The sequence below is a fragment of the Pleurodeles waltl genome, chromosome 3_2, assembly GCF_031143425.1.
Source record: "Pleurodeles waltl isolate 20211129_DDA chromosome 3_2, aPleWal1.hap1.20221129, whole genome shotgun sequence".
In the NCBI taxonomy this organism is placed as follows: domain Eukaryota; kingdom Metazoa; phylum Chordata; class Amphibia; order Caudata; family Salamandridae; genus Pleurodeles; species Pleurodeles waltl.
Window position 1 is genome coordinate 15,554,261 of NC_090441.1, and position 23,483 is coordinate 15,577,743.

General features: G+C 44.0%; 1 protein-coding gene across 2 annotated transcripts in view; it reads right to left on the reverse strand.

Moving 5' to 3' along the window:
• Window positions 1-23,483, reverse strand: part of HEATR6 (HEAT repeat containing 6) — a 249,963-nt gene that overhangs the window by 181,042 nt on the left and 45,438 nt on the right. For both annotated transcript variants that reach the window (XM_069226594.1, XM_069226593.1), the window contains exons 4-5: window positions 23,131-23,246; window positions 22,439-22,553 (exon numbers count right to left, since the gene is read on the reverse strand). In XM_069226594.1, coding sequence (XP_069082695.1) covers window positions 22,439-22,553; window positions 23,131-23,246 — 231 coding nt within the window. The remainder of the gene's footprint in view (window positions 1-22,438; window positions 22,554-23,130; window positions 23,247-23,483) is intronic.

Below are 23,483 nucleotides of genomic sequence, written 5' to 3' on the forward strand. Positions count from 1 at the left end.
CTTGTGAGAGGACTGGCTCTGGATCAGCTCCTCTTTTGGGCTCTGACCAACCTCTGGGAGGTCATTACCAAGGAGACATTTAAGGGGGGAGGGGGGCTGTACTTACCACCACCCTTCTCCAACTAAGGGACCCATCTATTTGTAGGGGCACTAAAGCCACAAGCCTAACCGTGACCTCCTCCCCTGGAATAACCCTTACCCTGGCAGTCTCACCTGGGATATTCTGGTTTGAGAGTACCAGTCTGTCATGCACATCTGTGTGACTGGCACAGGTATCTCTCAGGACAGAGGTTTCATTCACCAGTATGTGGTGAAAGTGTTTACTCTCCTCTGGAATCTCCAAATCACCTGTTGGCCCCACTTTCTAGTTAAAGTCTAAAAGGACTCTTCCTCATTTGAGGAATCATCCCCTATGGCTAAACTGGCAACCCCTGTGGGTTTACTAGTTGGTTTGTTTTTAGGACAAGAAGTGTCCAACTCTTTACAGTCAAAGCTCCATGCCTCTGTGCCATCCCAGTTTTTACCCTGGTACCCACTTTTGTATTGTGAGATGTCCTGAGACCAAACCTCCAGAACAGATTTCCGGGGGCCTAAGAAAACTCCTTCTCTTTAGCTTTCGAGTTTTCCACCATGTTCTCTTGGGGGAGCGTCCATAAGTCTTTCTTGAGGTCATTCCCTCCATGTCTTGTCTTGGACACCCTAGTGTTGACCCAATGATCAGCCTTCCTCCCCGGCTCTTGGGGAGAGACTGGTCCCAGGTCCACTAGGTATTGATGCAACTTTTAAGTACTGATACTCAGTAAATATTCCTTCATAATCAAATTAGAAAGCCCATCATAATCTTGCACCCGACTTCTCTATAACTACCCACCTATTTTTTTCACTGAAATGTCCACAAAATCAACCTAGGATTGACCCAATGTTTTGCGAGTCTCCCTGAACCTAATTATATACTTTTCAATGGTGAGTCCAATGTCCTCAGTCAGGGTGTCCTTCATGAGGTCATAGGACCGGATATCTGCCTCATTCAGTGTCAGGAGTCTATCACTGCACATTCCTGAGAACATTTCCCAAAGAAAAGAGCCCCAGTACTTTTTGTTAACCTCTCTGGAAACACAGGCCCTCTCAAAGGCTGTGAACCACTTGGTGATATCATCACCATCCTCCTATTTGGGGACAATCCCTTTAGGGATTCTAGGGTTGAAAGCTACCTCTTTCCCGCTATTTAAGGTATTGCTACCACCAGAGATGGGACCCAGGCCCATCTCAATTCTTTCTTTTTCTAGTTCTAGTTCTAAGAGTCTGACCTCAAGGGCCACCCTCTTTGCTAGGCTGTCCAGTTCCTCATCTGGATCCTCTAGTATTTCTCTGGACCTGGAAGATCCTGGCGGACCTCTAGGTACAGTCCTGGGGTAATGGCTTCTAATGTTACCATCTCCCACCTGGGTAGTGGAAGGGGAACCCTCCCTATGAGCACAGCTAGCAGGTTCATCTTCACTGACTAGGTCATCCTCCTGGCCTTCCTCAGTCTTTTTTTAGAGTGCCTGGACCCTATCAAACCTAGCCAGTAACTCCTGGAGATGTTCTTTGGTAGAGTTTGAGCCTGTTTTAATTTTGTGGCCTGAAAGAGGTTCCTTAGCTGCTGCCTTGACAGCTGCAGGTGGGGGGTGAGGTTGAGTTCCACAACACTATCCTCTAAGGCTGTTGGGACCTTTTAAGAACCTGAACCAGCTATCTAGTAAATAAATTTCTAAACACAACAGGTCTGGGGGACTTAACCAAGGCCCTAAAAAAACATATTAGAAATTTGGAAAAAATGACAAAGATTTTAATTTGAGCAGGAGGTGCATAGATTGACTGAATGGGAAAGGGATCTAGACTGGTGCCAAGGAGCAGAGAGAGTGATTTATAAGGGTAGGGGATGCATAAGAGGTGGGAGAAGGTATGGGAGGCGTGGATTGCACACAGAGGCTCGGATCAGACTGGCACACGGGGGGAATAAGGTGAAAGGTGGGGTGATTGGGACGAGGGGGGAGACGGCCTGGGTGCCTCAGGAACAATGTTTTGGCCATACATGCACTATGGTTGCCGATTGGTGAGATTATTTATCTCCATTTAGTGATATTGTGGGGAGACATTGTACAGAATGCAGTGTATTGTGGTGCCATGATTTTGTACCTCCTTGGTTTAATAAAAAGAAGTATTAAAAAAAAAAGAAGATTTAAATTTGAAAAATGTTTTTGGCAACTAAAGTCAATTGTAGATTCTTTAGTGGAATCGCAATACTGACAGAGTGGTACAGTACATGCAAAGTCTTCTTCCCAACGCTGTACCACCAATGTAGGAACCTGGCTCTTTATACAATAAAACAAAATGAGGTATATTGTGCAAAGAGTCTAAGCAATCCCCAGAGGTAGCACAGAGGCACAAATTACATCCCAAATGCTTTCTTTTTGGGTTGTGTGGTCGAGCAGTTAGGCATTTCAGAGGGTAGTGCTAAGCATGTAAGGTACTCCCCTCATGCAGTAAGTGAGAGAGACACTCAATGGAGAAATCCAACATAAATAAAAATAAAAAAATAAAAAAAATTATGTGAATTTAGATACTAGAATCACCAGAATAAGGTGAGTACTTTTTGAGTTATGAATTATTATATTTTTCAAGTGTCAACACTTTTTTCGAAGCAACAATACAATCCTATGGAGGAAAACAAACAAAACAATCCAGGTAGAGTACAACGCCTTACGGGAACAATCTGCTGGACTTAAGGGAGTTTTGGGGCATGGCTCATGAGCACACCAACTCATTCAAGTCTATGGGGATCGGTCTATGGGGATCAGTCTGGGTACAAAGTTGATGCAGGGATTGAGTAGACGGACAGCCCAGGGGAACTCAAAGGAGGCTCGATCCTTGAGCACGTGGGGACACCATTGATCAACTCAGGCTGTAGGGTGCTTTCTGGCATCGGATCCAGAACTGGAATTCCTCATGGTTACAGGGGGGGCCGCAGAAACATTCCAGACTCAGACATTTCTGAAAACTAGACACCCGAGAGTCCAGTGAAGTGCAGCTTGTGTGGATCCCCCAATGTTTTCTTACCCAGAATCTCCAGCAAACCTCAAATTTAGCTAAAAAAACCAAGCAAACAAAAAAACACTTTTTCCTCACATTTCTGTGTGGGATCACTGCGCTGGCACAAATTTTCTACAACCCAGCGTTCCCCTTGGTCTCCCAATTGTGTGGGTGGGCCAAGTGCCTGCAAGAGGGAAGGGCCAAAAACATGTAAAGATTTAGGGGGTATCACAGCGTGTTCATAAGTGCATTTAAAAACAATTAAATAAAACATTTTTAGGCTGGCTCTGCTTTGGGTAGCCACTTCAGTGAGGCTTCATTTTTTATCATCAGGAGACTAAGGGGAATGCTGGGTGGTAGGAAATGTGTGGCAGCATGGTGATCCCACACAGAAATGTAAGGAAAATGAGATTTTCTAGCTAAATTAAGGTTTGGAGGGGATTCTGGCTAGCAGAAGTTTGGAAGATCCAGGCAAGCCACACCTCTCTAGACTCCCTCGGGTGTCTCCACAACACCTTTTGGGCTGTGTCCTGTCACGGGCACTAAACCTGCCCACACAAGTGAGGTACCATGCTTATCAAAAGACTTGGGGGAATGCCAGGTGGATGGAAGTTTGTTACACCATACAGATTCCAGAGCTTTCCATCACAAAAATGCAGTCGCTGCTCATGGGGATTCCTGGGGGGGGGGGGGGGTGGCGTGGCGCTCAGAGGTGCAAATAATACATTTACATTTATTAAAATAAAATGTTTAAAAAAAATAAAAAAAAACGTTCCTCCTATGCTGCGCGCCGCTCCTCTCTCCCACGTCATCGCTGCACACAGGCACAGGCTGCCAGCCTGCCCTGTGGCCAATCCGGACGCTGCTCAAAGTAGCATCAGGGCTGGCTGGAAGCACCCTGGCTGGGCACTCCCAGGCCCACTGGGAGCCTGTGTAGGCTCTCTCCAGCCCAGCAACTGTGTCTTTCAGTCATAGATTAGGAGGGCTGAAAGAATTCATGGTTGCTCACCACCTGTGCCGGGATCCATAATCTCTACTCTGAAGGTTGAAAGATACATTTCACCCACAGGATTGGTACAAATGATTCACTATCCCCTTTCCTCCACTTCCATCCACATACCCCTAGAACATAGATGCTGGTTTCATAATCCAGAAAGTCCAGCTGCTTGTGCTGATGAGAGAGGCAGCATGTAACAGGGCCCAAAACACTAGAAAACGCATTATGCAATGTGTCCCTGAAATGTCACCCATGCCCAGGTTGAAGCCCTCCGGTGAAGTATATGGCCATTACCACAAAGCATTAAGCCCGCAGGAAGTCATCACGCATGCCTTGAACACATTGGTAAAGTGCCACACAGGCATTCGTTTTGCACTTTACCACACAGATACATATTTTTTTTGTTTTAAATTACATAATTATGTCATTCTAACAAAAGGAGATTTAAGGGTTGTCGGATGAGTAAGGGTTTTAAAGGTTCAGGGGTGGGTAGTGGTAAGGCGTTTTTCGGGTTCAGGAGCAGGTAGTGTCAAAGGGAAATAACGGGTATCTACAGTTCAAAGGTGAGTGTGAGTGTGTGAGTGTGTGAGTGAATATATATATATATATATATATATATATATATATATATATATATATATATATATATACACACACATATATATATATAAATAAAGACAACCCTTTCAGGGTTAGAGTGACGCATACATTATGCAAAACAGAAGAGAGAACGCTGGGTAGTTCCCAGTAAGGAGCACCCTGCAACACAAGTGACACTCTCGATTTTTTTCTCATCTCAAATGTCTGTTTTTCTATTAAAGTTTATGAGCATAGGATTGGCACAGTGACATCCACGCTGAGCTAGAAAGTGTTGCAGATCTTGGAACTCCGGTGGGAGGGGATGTACAAATATATACAGTGTTTGGAGCCAAAACACGTTGGGTTATGCTGTACTAAAATTACATATCTACATTTCACCAAACCATCAGCTGGCCATCAACGTGGTCCTTTTGTCCAGTGGGAAAGAGGAAGAGTTGGGAGATTATATATATATGTGTACACACACATGCCATCGAACATATATATATAGCAGTGTACTGTACTGTAGAGGGCGCAAGATGATGGACACTCGAGCAGGGTGTAAAAGAGGTTTCCACAGCCCTGCGGTGTGGAGGGGTCTCAGTCTTACCCATACTGGCGGGAGCCCACTCAGCCCCTACTGATGTGAGTGTGGGGGCCCCTTCAGCATCTCTTGCATGAGGAGCCCTCACATTTTGTTATGCCACTGCACTTTTAGGTGTGAATCATCAGAATTATTTTGCTGAAACATTTACAATCCAACATATTTTGGCTGCACGGAGCGTTTGATAAACAGCAAAATCGTAAACTAAATACATTTGTATTTTAAGTCCTTGCTGCTGCTAAAATGTCACCTTGTGATATTAACATAAGTATTTTTTGTGTGTTTCCGTTGTATACAGCACTGTTTTAACCAACCTATTCTCGACTTCCTGAGGGCATGGCATAAAACAAAAGAATACTCTATTGTGGGTGATATACAAAATCAATTGAATCACCCCACTTGACAATTTGTGGCACCCACTCATCTGAAATATATTCTTGCCATACACCACAAAAGAAGTGGAGACATTACCCTAATGGTCACTGTCTCCAAACTCAGCAGACAGGAGAGACCAGATTTCTTTTGCATGGGAGCAAGATGCTAGCTGTAAGATTTGATGAGAAAAGTGACCTAATTTATTCTTCAACATATACTTATACCACTCCGAAAGCTTTCTTCAAAGTGGTTGAGTAAATCCTATCGACTTCATCCAGTAATCTCTCTGAGATGCCCCATCACACTCTACAGCTGTTTGTTCACTTTATGCATACTGTGTTAATATTCTTCACCAAATTGAAAAGGTTTGCCAGTTTGAAAAGGATTCTTTGAGTTGCAGTCTTCAGGCCTGCATCCAACTGGCAATTATTTAAATTAAGGTAGCAAAGCCACCACTGCAGTCTCACCATAGAAAGTGATATCCAAATCTGTTTTCAACTCCATATTTTCTAGAAAGTCCAAGCAGTCCATTCTTTGCTCAACTCCTTGTCTTGATGCCTTCTAGTAGAGACCGAGTCCTATATGTTAAACTGATTGATGCAAGTAAAGGTACACAAGGCCTTGCAGAAGTCTTTTTCATCAACAAATCCACCATCTTATCAACCACATCCATAGGGATTAGGTTATCTGAGGCCAAACAAAGTACATTTTGGAAAATGTCCATGTGCTGAAGGTATTCTAATCTACTTCCGTCTATTCAGGTAACACTGCTTTCTTAAATGATGAATGCAGAATCTAAACCAGGTAAACCAGCTACTTTAACTTCTTGAGAACATTACCAGTATAGGGCCCAACGACTACAACTCATCACAAAGTGTGTATTTTTATCATGTACATCACTGCTACCTACACCCTCTTGCCCACACGTTTACCCTTTTCGATCTTTCGGACGTTCCGGGCATAATATAGGACCTATAAATTCTAAGTTTGGCGAGATGACCCAGGTTGTTGTTGTTGTCCTGAAGGTGTCAATCTCAGCTGCACACAATGCTCCTACAAAGATGGAACTAAAACCTCTGCATGCAACATACTCTAGGAATCATAATGGTTATTCTTACTATGCTTGAAAAGAGCAAAGGAGGTGGGAAATAATCCACTGTGGTGGGCTTGTGCTTTTGCTTCTTCGGCTCAAGCATTTCACCAATAAATACAGGGAGTGCAGAATTATTAGGCAAGTTGTATTTTTGAGGATTAATTTTATTATTGAACAACAACCATGTTCTCAATGAACCCAAAAAACTCATTAATATCAAAGCTGAATATTTTTGGAAGTAGTTTTTAGTTTTAGCTATGTTAGGGGGATATCTGTGTGTGCAGATGACTATTACTGTGCATAATTATTAGGCAACTTAACAAAAAAAATATATATACCCATTTCAATTATTTATTATTACCAGTGAAACCAATATAACATCTCAACATTCACAAATATACATTTCTGACATTCAAAAACAAAACAAAAACAAATCAGTGACCAATATAGCCACCTTTCTTTGCAAGGACACTCAAAAGCCTGCCATCCATGGATTCTGTCAGTGTTTTGATCTGTTCACCATCAACATTGCGTGCAGCAGCAACCACAGCCTCCCAGACACTGTTCAGAGAGGTGTACTGTTTTCCCTCCTTGTAAATCTCACATTTGATGATGGACCACAGGTTCTCAATGGGGTTCAGATCAGGTGAACAAGGAGGCCATGTCATTAGATTTCCTTCTTTTATACCCTTTCTTGCCAGCCACGCTGTGGAGTACTTGGACGCGTGTGATGGAGCATTGTCCTGCATGAAAATCATGTTTTTCTTGAAGGATGCAGACTTCTTCCTGTACCACTGCTTGAAGAAGGTGTCTTCCAGGAACTGGCAGTAGGACTGGGAGTTGAGCTTGACTCCATCCTCAACCCGAAAAGGCCCCACAAGCTCATCTTTGATGATACCAGCCCAAACCAGTACTCCACCTCCACCTTGCTGGCGTCTGAGTCGGACTGGAGCTCTCTGCCCTTTACCAATCCAGCCACGGGCCCATCCATCTGGCCCATCAAGACTCACTCTCATTTCATCAGTCCATAAAACCTTAGAAAAATCAGTCTTGAGATATTTCTTGGCCCAGTCTTGACGTTTCAGCTTGTGTGTCTTGTTCAGTGGTGGTCGTCTTTCAGCCTTTCTTACCTTGGCCATGTCTCTGAGTATTGCACACCTTGTGCTTTTGGGCACTCCAGTGATGTTGCAGCTCTGAAATATGGCCAAACTGGTGGCAAGTGGCATCGTGGCAGCTGCACGCTTGACTTTTCTCAGTTCATGGGCAGTTATTTTGCGCCTTGGTTTTTCCACACGCTTCTTGCGACCCTGTTGACTATTTTGAATGAAACGCTTGATTGTTCGATGATCACGCTTCAGAAGCTTTGCAATTTTAAGAGTGCTGCATCCCTCTGCAAGATATCTCACTATTTTTGACTTTTCGGAGCCTGTCAAGTCCTTCTTTTGACCCATTTTGCCAAAGGAAAGGAAGTTGCCTAATAATTATGCACACCTGATATAGGGTGTTGATGTCATTAGACCACACCCCTTCTCATTACAGAGATGCACATCACCTAATATGCTTAATTGGTAGTAGGCTTTCGAGCCTATACAGCTTGGAGTAAGACAACATGCATAAAGAGGATGATGTGGTCAAAATACTCATTTGCCTAATAATTCTGCACTCCCTGTAGAAGACTCAACTGCTAGCTACAGCCACTGTGAATACCAATAGGAAGTTCACTGCCAGGATGCAACAGAACCATCCTGAGTTGGTCTTGGCTACCTCTCCGAACTCCATAATACTGGCAACGGAGTCACTGATACAGCACCACCACTGCATAGCACATCTGCATTCACCTGTAAGATCCCTCTTCTTTAATCTCAGGACTGCCACACTCCTAATCTCACCCTGAAAGCATCGCCAGTGGAGTCCCCAGGCACAATATCTTTATGTAGGAAAGACACATTTTTGACATGGTCACCCCCACTTTTTTCCACTGGTACTGAGGCTTTCGACTGAAGTTCCTGCTAATCAGGTCCCCAGTATCAGTGCTCTTTCCCTTAAACAAGATAAAATGGTCTGATTGGAACAACTGGCACCCCATAAGTCCCTAGCAAATGGTACTCCTGGTACCTTGGGCATGGGTACTAAAGAGAGATCCCTAAGGGCTGCAGCAAGTATTATGCCACCCTCAGGGAGCTCCCTACAAATTGCATGCAGGCTACCAATGCAGGTTGCATGACATGGTGCAAAAAATGTTTAAAAAAAATAAAAAAAAATTTTTTTTTTTTTTTAAAAGACCGCCAAAGCAGTAATGAGGGCCTGAGTGTGCCCTATCGTGTTTTCAATCGCCGAAGCCGCAGCAGCAAGCATACCGCCAGTGCTGGCTGTATTCTGGCTGCCCTATTAGGAGTTTACCACTGGGCCAGAAGGCGAAAACAGCGTTTCCCAGCGGAAAACTCACCACAACATTAATGCTGGCTCATAATCGAGTCGGCAGCAATGTTGTTGTGCGTCAGCACCCGTTGAACATTTCACTGCCTGTAATTCAGGCAGTGAAATGCGCAATGGGGATGTCCATGGGGGCCCCTGCATTGCCCATGCCAACTGCATGGGTAGTGCAGGAGCCCCCATGGTCCCCCTCGACACTTCCTTTCCGTCAGCCTTTGCCTGGTGGTGAAAGCGTCATGCAAAGGCTGGTGGAAAGGGGAGGAAAGTGGGCTCGTAATACCCAGACAGCGCTGCTTATGGTTTGTAATGGTCATTACGAGTTACCCAGCTAAATAACAGCTTGGATGAAATCTATGATGCTTGGTATCAAAAAGCACGTCTTAAATTCATACTAATACCAGTATTGGATTTATTATAACATTTACTTAGAGGCCGCCTAAGATGTGCTCCCAGAAACCTACTAGTCTTCTAGTGAGCTGGCTGACTAGTATCCACCAGCCTCCCACCACAGACAAATTTCTGACTCAGAGGCCAGAAACAATGTCTGTCCCAAGAAGGTGTTATCACCGCCTCCGCCAGGATAGCCAGCAAATCAACATATCTGGGCTGGAGGTTTTAAAGTCTCTGCCGCCCTTTGACATGCGATTTTGGCTTGCCACAGACCTGAGGAATGTCACCCCCTGCCCTAAGGCCCATTTGGCACCAGAACAGGTGGGAAATTAGCTATGCAGTAGGCGTGTTGCACCTCCAAGCTAGTCACCCCCCTAAGATGGGGTACCTGATGTACTCAACAAAAGGAAAAGTTCTACCATCTCGTTTGTGGTAGAACTAGGACCTCTGAGTTAGAAATTGTCCAGTCCCCACAGAAAGTGGTCACCTAGGGGGTGTAGTCACCCCATGGGTAAGTAGCCCATTGGCTACTGTAAGGAAATGCCTCCTTGGCATGGTTACCCCCTGACTTTTTGCCTTTGCTGATGCTATGTTTTGATTTGAAAGTGTGCTGAGGCCTGTTAACCAGGCCCCAGCACCAGTGTTCTTTCCCTAACCTGTACTTTTGTTTACACAATTGGCACACCCTGGCATCCAGGTAAGTCCCTTGCAACTGGTACTCCTGGTACCAAGGGCCCTGATGCCAGGGAAGGTCTCTAAGGGCTGCAGCATATCTTATGCCACCCTGGGGACCCCTCACTCAGCACAGACACACTGCTTGCCAGCTTGTGTGTGCTGGTGAGGACAAAACAAGTAAGTTGACATGGCACTCCCCTCAGGGTGCCATGCCAACCTCACACTGCCTATGTAGTATAGATAAGTCACCCCCCTAGCAGGCCTTACAGCCCTAAGGCAGGGTGCACTATACCATAGGTGAGGGCACCAGTGCATGAGCACTGTGCCCCTACAGTGTCTAAGCCAAACCTTAGACATTTTAAGTGCAGGGTAGCCATAAGAGTATATGGTCTGAGAGTCTGTCAAACACGAACTCCACAGCACCATAATGGCTACACTGAAAACTGGGAAGTTTGGTATCAAGCTTCTCAGCACAATAAATGCACACTGATGCCAGTGTACATTTTATTGTAACATACACCCCAGAGGGCACCTTAGAGGTGCCCCCTGAAACCTTAACCAACTACCTGTGTAGGCTGACTGGTTTTAGCAGCCTGCCACACTCGAGAGATGTTGCTGGCCACATGGGGAGAGTGCCTTTGTCACTCTGTGGCTAGTAACAAAGCCTGCACTGGGTGGAGATGCTTATCACCTCCCCCTTGCAGGAGCTGTAACACCTGGCGGTGAGCCTCAAAGGCTCACCCCCTTTGTTACAGCACCACAGGGCATTCCAGCTAGTGGAGTTGCCCGCCCCCTCCGGCCACGCGCCCACTTTTGGCAGCAAGGCCAGAGGAGATAATGAGAAAAACAAGGAGGAGTCACTGGCCAGTCAGGACAGCCCCTAAGGCAACCTGAGCTGAAGTGACTCTGACTTTTAGGAATCCTCCATCTTGCAGATGGAGGATCCCCCCAATAGGGATGGGAATGTGACCCCCTCCCCTTGGGAGTAGGCACAAAGAGGGTGTAGCCACCCTCGGGGCTAGTAGCCATTGGCTACTGCCCTCCCTGACCTAAACACACCCCTAAATTCTGTATTTAGGGGCTCCCCTGAACCTAGGAACTCAGATTCCTGCAACCTAAGAAGAAGACTGCTAAGCTGAAAAACCCTACAGAGAAGACGGAGACACCAACTGCTTTGGCCCCAGCTCTACCGGCCTGTCTCCCCACTTCGAAAAGACACTGCTCCAGCGACGCTGTCCCCAGGACCAGCGACCTCTGAATCCTCAGAGGAGTGCCCTGCTCTAGAAGGACCAAGAAACTCCCGAGGACAGCGGCCCTGTTCACCAAAGACTGCAACTTTGTTTCCAAAGAAGCAACTTCAAGACAACTGCGTTTCCCGCCGGAAGCGTGAGACTTGCTACTCTGCACCCGACGCCCCCGGCTCAACTTGTGGAGAAACAACACTTCAGGGAGGACTCCCTGGTGACTACGATACTGTGAGTAGCCAGAGTTGCCCCCCCTGAGCCCCCACAGCGACGCCTGCAGAGGGAATCCCGAGGCTCCCCCTGACCGCGACTGCCTGACTCCCAGATCCTGACGCCTGGAAAAGACTCTGCACCCGCAGCCCCCAGGACCTGAAAGATCGGAACGTCAGTGCAGGAGTGACCCCCAGGAGGCCCTCTCCCTTGCCCAGGTGGTGGCTACCCCGAGGAGCCCCCCCTTGCCTGCCTGCATCGCTGAAGAGACCCCTTGGTCTCCCATTGATTTCCATTGGAAACCCGACGTGTGTTTGCACACTGCACCCGGCCGCCCCCGTGCTGCTGAGGGTGTACTTTCTGTGCTAACTTGTGTGTCCCCCGGTGTCCTACAAAACCCCCCTGGTCTGCCCTTCGAAGACGCGGGTACTTACCTGCTGGCAGACTGGAACCGGGGCACCCCCTTCTCCATTGAAGCCTATGTGTTTTGGGCACCACTTTGACCTCTGCACCTGACCGGCCCTGAGCTGCTGGTGTGGTAACTTTGGGGTTGCTCTGAACCCCCAACGGTGGGCTACTTTGGACGCAAACTTGAACCCCGTAGGTGGTTTACTTACCTGCAAGAACTAACAAACACTTACTCCCCCTAGGAACTGTGAAATTTGCACGTGTCTAGTTTTAAAATAGCTATATGTGATTTATGTGAAAAGTATATATGCTATGGTGATTATTCAAAGTTCCTAAAGTACCTTCCTGCAATACCTTTCATTTGAAGTATTACATGTAAATCTTGAACCTGTGGTTCTAAAATAAACTAAGAAAATATATTTTTCTATACAAAAACCTATTGGACTGGAATTGTCTTTGAGTGTGTGTTCCTCATTTATTGCTTGTGTATGTACAACAAATGCTTAACACTACTCCTTTGATAAGTCGACTGCTCGACCACACTACCACAAAATAGAGCATTAGTATTATCTCTTTTTGCCACTATCTTACCTCTAAGGTGAACCCTTGGACTCTGTGCATACTATTCCTTACTTTGAAATAGTGCATACAGAGCCAACTTCCTACAGCTACTACCCTACACTCCCCTTAACCACTCCTAAATTCAGTATTTAAGTGGCCTTTTTTTAGGTCGAGCGCTCAAGTATGCTGGCTGGTTGTCATCTATCTGTGGGCTTTTTAACCACGCCCACAGCACTCCCATCACTATCACTTGTTCATGGGCTTGCCTTTCAAATCCAGTATCATCATTGGTAATTGCTTTACATTTGTCCCTCCTTGGGGCAGTTTTGTTACTGCCTTGGCCAGCGACCCTGTTACATGGATAATAGCACGTTTGATGGTACGTTTGACTGCAAGCAAACCTTTTTCCTTTTGTGTCTCTCCTTTGCGCTCATGCTCACGGCAGATAAGGTACTTTGAATTGGCTCACTTATGTCAATTGTTTTACTTTTCTAACTCGAGCAAACGCGAGACCCACTACATTGCAAATGCTTGTTTTAAATTGGTCTCAAGTTTCTTCTTTAGAGGGTGTCTCATTTATTGACTCTGTTCAACAAGTGCTTAACACCACTCTTTGATAAGCCTGGACTGCTTGCCCACACTACCACAAAGAGAGCATTTGGGACTATTACTTTAACCCCTGTAAGGTAATTTTTTCAAGATGTGTTGAGGAAAGGTGTACTGTGAACGGTGACAAGGAGTTTAAAATAAAGAAGGTAAACTGTTGCAGACAGAGGAGGTGTTTCATGTCAGAAATACATAATGTTACGAGGAACAGTGATTTGGCAGTAATAGGCTGTTGTGTTTATCCTTAAGTCTTTGCTCTTTGTGGTGGCAAAGAACTTATATATGCAATATGGAATATGTTATGAGAAAAGGAATCAGTTGATCCTTAGAGCTCTGGTTGTGTGTTAGCCATATTCCTTAGGAGAGATTTGGAATAAAGTATTCTAAACTCAATATTTCAATTTGAACATTTTAAAGATTTTGAACAAAACAATAATCAGTGTTGCTCTTGTCTCCAGAGTGTTGGTGAGCTCCTGGGACTTGTGCACTGTTGCTATAGCTTTTGCCTTGAGCATGTGCTGGCGCACCCTTGTGGCTTGAGAGCAGGAGATTCTGATAGGCATCTGAGCCGCTTCACAGAGCTGCGGTGTGCGTACCTCAAAGGATTGAGGGTGAGCACAACGGTGTCGACATGCACAGTGTAGAGGCCATATTGGAATGGGCCCAATTTCATTTTGTGTGACTTATGGCTGACTGACTCATTTCAATCTGGTGGGCTTCGCTGCAAAGTTTACCCATCACACTTTGCTATTACAAGGCATTCACTATGTTTTTACTCAACAGCTGGCATTTCAATAATTTTTGAGTTTCTGGCATACTGCTGGAACTTCAACTTTACTACCATGTGTGCCTCGCAAACCTTTTCTTTAATGCCACCGCAACCGTTCGTAGCTACCCCTAGTAAACAGCCTACAAATTAAATTTATATTTCTTGAAATATTTAAAGTCAATTGTGGACGATCACCCTTCTCAGCCAAAGAAAATTCTTCTGCATTGTTTACGACCACATGGACTAAAGGTTTATAAGGGTATGGGAAAAAACAGTCTCGACAACTGAATACTTAGGAGAATTTAGATAACTATTACTGTACATTAGTTTGTATAGAAATAGACAGGTTCATTTTTTCCCCAAAGGAAACAACACAAGTCGGAGTCCTTTGAGGAATGTTTCTGCTCTCAAGAATCTTCCCTGAACATGCAGATGTGGTGCTTTGCATGAGGAATTATTTAGAGACCAAATAATAATGCATGTAAGTAATGAACATATTCAGGAAAGGGTTTGGGCAATGGTGAGGCTCCATTTGTTGATGTGATTTCAGTTGTAAACGAAAGCACAGTGTGATAATGTAGATGTGGATAATTCAAATGGTAGCCAAAAAGATATTTAGCAGAGTGAAACAAAAAAAGAAAAAAGCACCATCTACTCATGAAGTAAAAGTTTCAGGAGAGACGTTCCAATAGATGTGAGAATAAGGACCATTTAGCTTACAGTAAAAATTGTACTGCAGTTTATCAAAAATGTGCTGCATGTGGAATTAAAGAGCATTTTGCTGAGGTTTGCAAGCAGGGGAAATCGAGTAGGAAAGTTATTGCGGTAAAGGGAGAGTTGGATTCTGAATCAAAATCAAATGTTTCTGGTAATTATAGCAGTATTAGAAATAATGATTGTGTCCTAGGAATAAACAAAGCAATGGTGGATGAGAAGGCGACCTTTCTCACAAAACAATACAGGAATAAACCAGTGTGGAAAATAAGGCTGGGAGGGGAGTTTGAGATCCTAACTGTGGTTGATTCAGGTTCCCCCTTCACTATATCAGATAAAAATAAGTGAGAGGAAAAAATTGCAGCTGTAATTGGATGGAAATTGCTTCCTTGGATGTATCACCAGAACGTTTTACTGGAGAATCTATTCTCATGATCGAGTATAGAAAATAAAGTTTCAAATTTAAAGGGAGGAAAACTGGAAAACTGTATGTCGTGGTTGAAAGACCATCAGTGTTAGGGTGGATCATCTTGAACTATTAAGAGACAATTGTGGATGATCATCTTTCTCAGCCAAAGAAAAGTCTTCTGCATTGTCTATGACCACAGGGACTAAAGGTTTATAAGGATATGGAAAAACATCTTGACATCTGTGGACATAATTCTTGATCCCAACAGTCAGGAACAGGTTTTGGTTCAGGGGAATAGTGAGTGGACTGGGTCAGTGTTTAAGGATGCTTTCACAGATATCTTTTTAGGAACGATTGGATCTTTAGTTGGTTACTCTCATAAGATTGTATTAAAGAATACTGCTGTGCCCAAGGTAGATAAAACCACAGATATGCCTTGGATTTTAAGAGAGGAGGTTAATGAAGAGATTGGGAAATACCTAAAGGAGGGGATCATAGAACAAGTGGGTGCTGCTGGATGAATTGCCACACTGGTCGTCACTAGACATGTTAATGATTTAGGAAGATTTGAGTATTGATCTTAGCGATCTCAACAGCAACAGTGGCAGCGAAATTACCACTCCCAAAGATCAATAAACCTCAGGCATTAACAAAAGGTTTGAAATTATTTTTATCTATCGACCCGCCTTCCTCATACCATCAGATGAAGCTGCCTGAGGACAGTAAAACTCAGACCACTCATGACGCCAAAGGGCTGTTATCATTATGTATGAATGCCATTTGGTCTTGCTTATGCTGCTGCAATCTTTCAAAACTATCATGTAAATTATTTAAGGGTACTACCTGCTTTCAAGATTATATTTTAATCACAGGAAAAAGTAAACAAAAGCATAATGATAGATTCAAAAGTGTTTTAGAAACACTGTGAGACTGGTCTAACAGAAGAATTTTAGAAAGCTCAAGTTTTCTCTAAATTATTTGGGGCATGAAGAGACTGCAGAAGGGATTAAGCCAAAAATGAACTGTTACGTGCTATGAGAGAAGCTCCTGCTCCCGCAAACAAATATGAATTACAATCCCTTTTAGGGTTAGTGGTACTTTATGCTAAATTTGTCACAAAATCTTCTGACACGACATACAACTTACTTAAACTTTTGAAGACTAGGTTTGAATTTATATGGTCTAGTGAATTACAGAATGATTTTGAGGATATTAAAGAATACATTTGCACAGCAGAGACTTTGCATGGCTTTGACCCAAAGCTTGATTTTATTCCGACTATGGATGTAAGCTGCAAATCTACTGGAGTAGCATTGAGTCAAAAAGATTTCAAAAATTTGCTTCAAGAGCTTTATCAACAGCAAAAGAACAATATGTTTATTGAAAGAGAGGCTCTTGCAATTATATGGGGACTGGAGCATTTCAGAAATTTTGTATACGGTTTTGATGCTGAAGTGAAGTGTGACCACACCACTCAAATGTATGATTTTCAGCCACTCCCAGGATTGCAAGAATGGCTTTAAGATTATTAGTTTTTAGATAGAGATTACTTTCTCTTCCAGGAACTAAAAATAAAGTAGCTGATTGTTCGAGCAGGTTACCTTTCCCATTGGAAGAAGTCTCTGCAGATAAATGGGGAGAAATGAGTGTATCATGGACTAGAAAGGAGAGCATGAGTGCTATAACTGGAGAAGATTGGAAGCCAGCCTGCAAAGATGATTTTGTTTTAGAAAAAAAGAAAAAAAAATGTAGTGGAAGGATGAATGATAAAACAAACCTTTCTGATACCACTGGAGTGAGTATTATGTGAACCATAGGTGTGGACAATAACGAAGTGATGTTTGTGTTAATGGCATAGATTATTTTATGGAATGGTCAGAGCCTGGGTATGTACTGAGAACATGCTAAGATTTTTGGATGAAATTTTTTCAAAGATAAGAGTTGTTGAAGAAAATCACCTCTAATAATGGGGCACAGTCTGAGAGCAGCAAAATGGAACCTTTTCGCAAATGTAATGGTGTTGAGCAATAGTTTACATTGCTTTATCATTACAGTGGGAACAGTGAAGTTAAAAGATTTAGCTATGTGATTAAATGAGGTCTGCAAATGGAAAAATAGAAAAAAGTACCTTTATGAAAGATAATCAGAATTGCATGGTGAAATCGAGACTACAGGATTGGACTCCTGAAATGGATGAAATAACCATTTTGAAAGCTTAGGAAGTTTAGAAAGACTATTAGGACAAGAAGAGTGGCGTCAAAGCATTTAACTTAAGGAAGTAAGATCTGGTGTCTAAGGGTTCCCCCTAAAGTTAAGAAGGGAGAAAGTAGGTTTTCTGATCCCTGGGAAATCGCCGACTTATTCAAGAGCTCTGCTAGACTGAGTGACAGACAAGTGTGGCACATAAGTCATTTTGTGAAGTGTAGAAAGGGGGTGAAGTGTGGTGACTTGCAAGATAAGAAAAAAAGAAAAGAGATTTTGGGTCGTAAGGTGAAGACTGTGTGGTAAGCAAAGAAGAGATGAATGGTGGAAGTGATACTGAAATCCAAAATGGTGATGTTACTGGTGCATATAATGTCCAGAATAGTGCAACTAGCAGTGAAACATCTAATAGCAGATCAAGATGTGAAATCAAATGTTTCTACAAGACTATATTATTTGAGTTTATTATTGTTATATATATGGTATTATTTAGTCTAAGATTGAGTTGTACTTCTCTTATTATAGTATGTTTGTATATGCAAGCATCTGTGTAATTTGCTATCTTTAATATATCCAATGTTATACAAGGAAGGAAATGTGTTGTGTTCTGTCTATCTGCAAATCTTTGTTCTTTGTAGTGGTATATAATTTGTATATATCATATGGAATGTAGAATGTGTTAGGAGCAAAGGAGTCAGTTGATCCCTGGGGCTCTGGCTGTGTAGTTGTTTGTTGGCCATACTTCAAGAAAGAATTGGAATGAAGGATTATAAACTCACCTACGCCATATGAGGATTATTTATAACAGAGGTATAGGAAGTTGGCTCTGTATGTGTTATTTCAAAGTAAGAAATAACATGCACAGAGTCCAAGGGTTCCCCTTAGAGGTAAGATAGTGGCAAAAAGAGATAATACTAATGCTCTATTTTGTGGTAGTGTGGTCGAGCAGTAGGCTTATCAAAGGAGTAGTGTTAAGCATTTGTTGTACATACACACAGGCAATAAATGAGGAACACACACTCAGAGACAATTCCAGCCAATAGGTTTTTGTATAGAAAAATATCTTTTCTTAGTTTATTTTAAGAACCACAGGTTCAAATTCTACATGTAATATCTCATTCGAAAGGTATTGCAGGTAAGTACTTTAGGAACTTTGAATAATCACAATAGCATATATACTTTTTACATAAAACACATATAGCTATTTTAAAAGTGGACACAGTGCAATTTTCACAGTTCCTAGGGGAGGTAAGTTATTGTTAGTTCTTGCAGGTAAGTAAACCACCTACGGGGTTCAAATTGGGGTCCAAGGTAGCCCACCGTTGGGGGTTCAGAGCAACCCCAAAGTCACCACACCAGCAGCTCAGGGCCGGTCAGGTGCAGAGGTCAAAGAGGTGCCTAAAACACATAGGCTTCAATGGAGAGAAGGGGGTGCCCCGGTTCCAGTCTGCCATCAGGTAAGTACCTGCGTCTTCGGAGGGCAGACCAGGGGGGTTTTGTAGGGCACCGGGGGGGGGGGGGGGGGGGGGGGGGAGAAAAGTCAGCACAAAAAGTACACCCTCAGCAGCGCGGGGGCGGCCGGGTGCAGTGTGCAAACACACGTTGGGTTTCCAATGGTTTTCAATGAGAGACCAAGGGGTCTCTTCAGCGGTGCAGGCAGGCAAGGGGGGGGGGGCTCCTCGGGGTAGCCACCACCTGGGAAAGGAAGAGGGCCTCCTGGGGGTCACTCCTGCACTGGAGTTCCGATCCTTCAGGTCCTGGGGGCTGCGGGTGCAGGGTCTTTTCCAGGCGTCGGGATTTCAGAGTTCAGGCAGTCGCGGTCAGGGGGAGCCTCGGGATTCCCTCTGCAGGCGTCGCTGTGGGGGCTCGGGGGGACAACTTGGGTTACTCACAGTCTCGGAGTCGCCTGGGGGTCCTCCCTGTAGCGTTGTTTCTTCACCAGTTGAGTCGGGGTCGCCGGGTGCAGTGTTGCAAGTCTCACGCTTCTTGCGGGGATTGCAGGGGTCTTTAAATCTGCTCCTCTGGATACAAAGTTGCAGTCTTTGTTGAACAGGGCCGCTGTTCGCGGGAGTTTCTTGGTCTCTTAGAAGCAGGGCAGTCCTCTGAGGATTCAGGGGTCGCTGGTCCTGGGGAAAGCGTCGCTGGAGCAGTTTTCTTCTGAAGGCAGGAGACAGGCCGGTAGGACTGGGGCCAAAGCAGTTGGTGTCTTCTTTCTTCTTCTGCAGGGGTTTTTCAGCTCAGCAGTCCTCTTCTTCTTGTAAGTTGCAGGAATCTACATTCTTAGGTTCAGGGGAGCCCTTAAATACTAAATTTAAGGGCGTGTTTAGGTCTGGGGGGTTAGTAGCCAATGGCTACTAGCCCTGAGGGTGGGTACACCCTCTTTGTGCCTCCTCCCAAGGGGAGGGGGTCACATTCCTATCCCTATTGGGGGAAACCACCATCTGCAAGATGGAGGATTTCTAAAAGTTAGAGTCACTTCAGCTCAGGACACCTTAGGGGCTGTCCTGACTGGCCAGTGACTCCTCCTTGTTATTCTCATTATTTCCTCCGGCCTTGCCGCCAAAAGTGGGGCCGTGGCCGGAGGGGGCGGGCAACTCCACTAGCTGGAGTGCCCTGCGGTGCTGGAACAAAGGGGGTGAGAGCCTTTGAGGCTCACCGCCAGGTGTTACAGCTCCTGCCTGGGGGAGGTGTTAGCATCTCCACCCAGTGCAGGCTTTGTTACTGGCCTCAGAGTGACAAAGGCACTCTCCCCATGTGGCCAGCAACATGTCTCGAGTGTGGCAGGCTGTTAAAACCAGTCAGCCTACACAGGTAGTTGGTTAAGGTTTCAGGGGGCACCTCTAAGGTGCCCTCTGGGGTGTATTTCACAATAAAATGCACACTGGCATCAGTGTGCATTTATTGTGCTGAGAAGTTTGATACCAAACTTCCCAGTTTTCAGTGTAGCCATTATGGTGCTGTGGAGTTCGTGTTTGACAGACTCCCAGACCATATACTCTTATGGCTACCCTGCACTTACAATGTCTAAGGTTTGGCTTAGACACTGTAGGGGCACAGTGCTCATGCACTGGTGCCCTCACCTATGGTATAGTGCACCCTGCCTTAGGGCTGTAAGGCCTGCTAGAGGGGTGACTTATCTATACTGCATAGGCAGTGTGAGGGTGGCATGGCACCCTGAGGGGAGTGCCATGTCGACTTACTAGTTTTGTCCTCACCAGCACACACAAGCTGGCAAGCAGTGTGTCTGTGCTGAGTGAGGGGTCCCCAGGGTGGCATAAGATATGCTGCAGCCCTTAGAGACCTTCCCTGGCATCAGGGCCCTTGGTACCAGGGGTACCAGTTACAAGGGACTTACCTGGATGCCAGGGTGTGCCAATTGTGGATACAAAAGTACAGGTTAGGGAAAGAACACTGGTGCTGGGGCCTGGTTAGCAGGCCTCAGCACACTTTCAATTCAAAACATAGCATCAGCAAAGGCCAAAAGTCAGGGGGTAACCATGCCAAGGAGGCATTTCCTTACAAGAGGTATACATATTATTGGCTTTTATGTTTGGGAAACATCTATTTTCTGCTGTTCAGAAGACACCATTGCATCTGGGGATAAATGCCAGTGAAAATGTAAGCAAATGCTTGCTTACTCAGTCTACTCTTGGGTGGCAATTGGAATATATCAACTGAACCAAAAGGCAGAAATATATTAACTCTTTCAAGATGGCCACTCAGACATCCCTTACTTTCCCAAGTGACAATGCTGTTCTCTCACTGTTGTCAAAACAAAGAGCAGGAATGAAAAACGTCTGCACTCCAAAGTACAAGACAATTTTCTTTGTGCAGTGGGAATCTATATCATATCTCAGCAAAGAAAACAATCTGGCACATCAAATTCAGTTGTGGAAAGGTGTCCACCAAAATACTGATGAAGCAATCAAAGCACCCTGAAAGGATATGAAAGGCACAAGGCTAGAAACTGTTGCTCAATACTGTGTATTCAACATAAGGTAAAAGTCACTCGAACCCTGCTATTTAAACCACATTACATCATCCTGGCATGCTCTAGCTAAACAAAAGGGATTCCATTCAGGTATGGACAATCAAAACCCCTTGGAAACAATAACCTGCAAGTGATAAGAATAGACAACATATCTTGTGGCAGCTCATTCATTATCAACATGGGCACTACTGGGGAAAGAGTCTGGAATTAGGCTAACTAGAAGCAAAAACATGAACGTTCTTATGTGGCAATTCTTCCTGCATCCCACAGTAATTTACCATTCCCTAATAGCACACGTTTCCAACATATGTTGCCTTCCAGTTACCCTGAATTTCCAATTCCTTATGCTTAGCTTCGTTGAATTTTTAGATATCACAGGATACAACAAACACCCTTATATCTAGGAGCAGAAAACAAAATCAGACCCCTTCAAGTAATAGCTTTAACTCTTTTTCGCACCACTTCCCACTCTTGCACAACAAAACAGTTCGAGTAATCCACATACATACAATAACACTTCAGGGTTTTTGTGCTCTTAAGAAACAAAAACTAACAGATCCACCAATGATCTATCTCTTGCGCAACTGGCTTATTGCTACACTCTGAAATCAAGCCAAAAGGCACTATTTTCCAGGATGCTACCAGGACCCCAGGACATTGCAGTCAGGAAAAAGAACTTAGGCTAACACAATGCATTACAGGATGAACGGATGAGAACCGGGCAGTGAGTAACTTTATATGTATCTTATGAAGGGATGCAAATTCCCAGGAAGCAGGTGTAAGTACCAAGAAACATATCTATTCGAATATGTATAGTTCTGAACTGTATTTAATAGTTCTTCTGTTTGTTGGCGACTGCTTCCCTCCAGTTCCTATGTAAACTTCTAGCTTTCTTTGCCACCCTCCACCATGTAAGGTGCTCTGATGTAGCCACCAGCCAAAGTGTTACACAAATCGCCATCTAAATGTGCATTTCCAAAAGTACACTTTTGATTATAAGAGTTATAAAGAACTCTTGAGCAGTATAACAGATATCAATATAGAACTAATTCAGTTGACAAACTTTTAAAGCGAAATTCCCGATCCCACTGTACAAGAATACTCACTGTGCAAAAGGTGATGTCATCAACAGAAGATAGTTTGGAAGACTGTAAGACTCCAAGGAATGTTTTAAAGCACACACTTCTGTAGGGCTCTTCCAAGTTTGGTTGTCCAGGAACACTGAAAAAACAACAAACCATGAGTGCATGTTTCCAAATAAGCACTACAAAAACAAGTTTTGTGACCAAATGCACTAGTTTACACAGCACAAGACCTGCAACACAGACACTGAATGTCCAACCAAAAGAAAATTAAAATTATAAAAAGCATGCAAATGTTCATCAAACAAAATGGGTCAAAGTGATTTAGGTTGGCATACTTTCATCAGTCAATGGAGAAATGGAGTTCCAGTCTGACTGCAATCTAGATTTCTTTACTTTCAGGAGTTTTGTTAAGTGCTACAACAAATTTAAGTAATGTGTGCTGCCCTCTATATTTTTAATTAAGAGTAAGCCTCTGCAAGATCTCAAATCTGTTGTGTGACTGGCCCTCAAACAATGATGTCCACAGCTTGCAGAAATGTTGGGATCCTTAGAACCGAAATGAAAAACAGTGGAAGAAAAATCATAATCAACACGGTCAAAGTGTCTGAAAATAGTAATATATGACTTGTATCTGTAATCTTTTACTTTAAATCAACTATCCTCTAAAAAAACTTAACATCCATTAGCCAAAAATATATCTTTAAAACACATACCTTAAACATAGGTTTGCCATAACATGAAGTGCAGCCCGACAGAGTTCAGGGTCAGGAAGAGTGAGATTGCAAAACTGCACCAAAATTCCAGATTTTCCAAGTAAATCGGAGTGATACTAGAAAAGAAATTGTAGATAGATACACATAACATGTAAATTTGAAATAAAGTAGCTAACAAGCACTGTTCCCCTTAACAAAGCTAATAAAAGATGCTGCATATCATTTTGTGAAAGCTTCTTGACGCATCCCATGGAAGTGTGTCTGACCTCGAGCATCAACCATGCCTTAAGTGGCTGACTATACTTGTGGGTAGTTGGATAGCACAAGGTCTGGAGAGAAACTGGAGATATGAG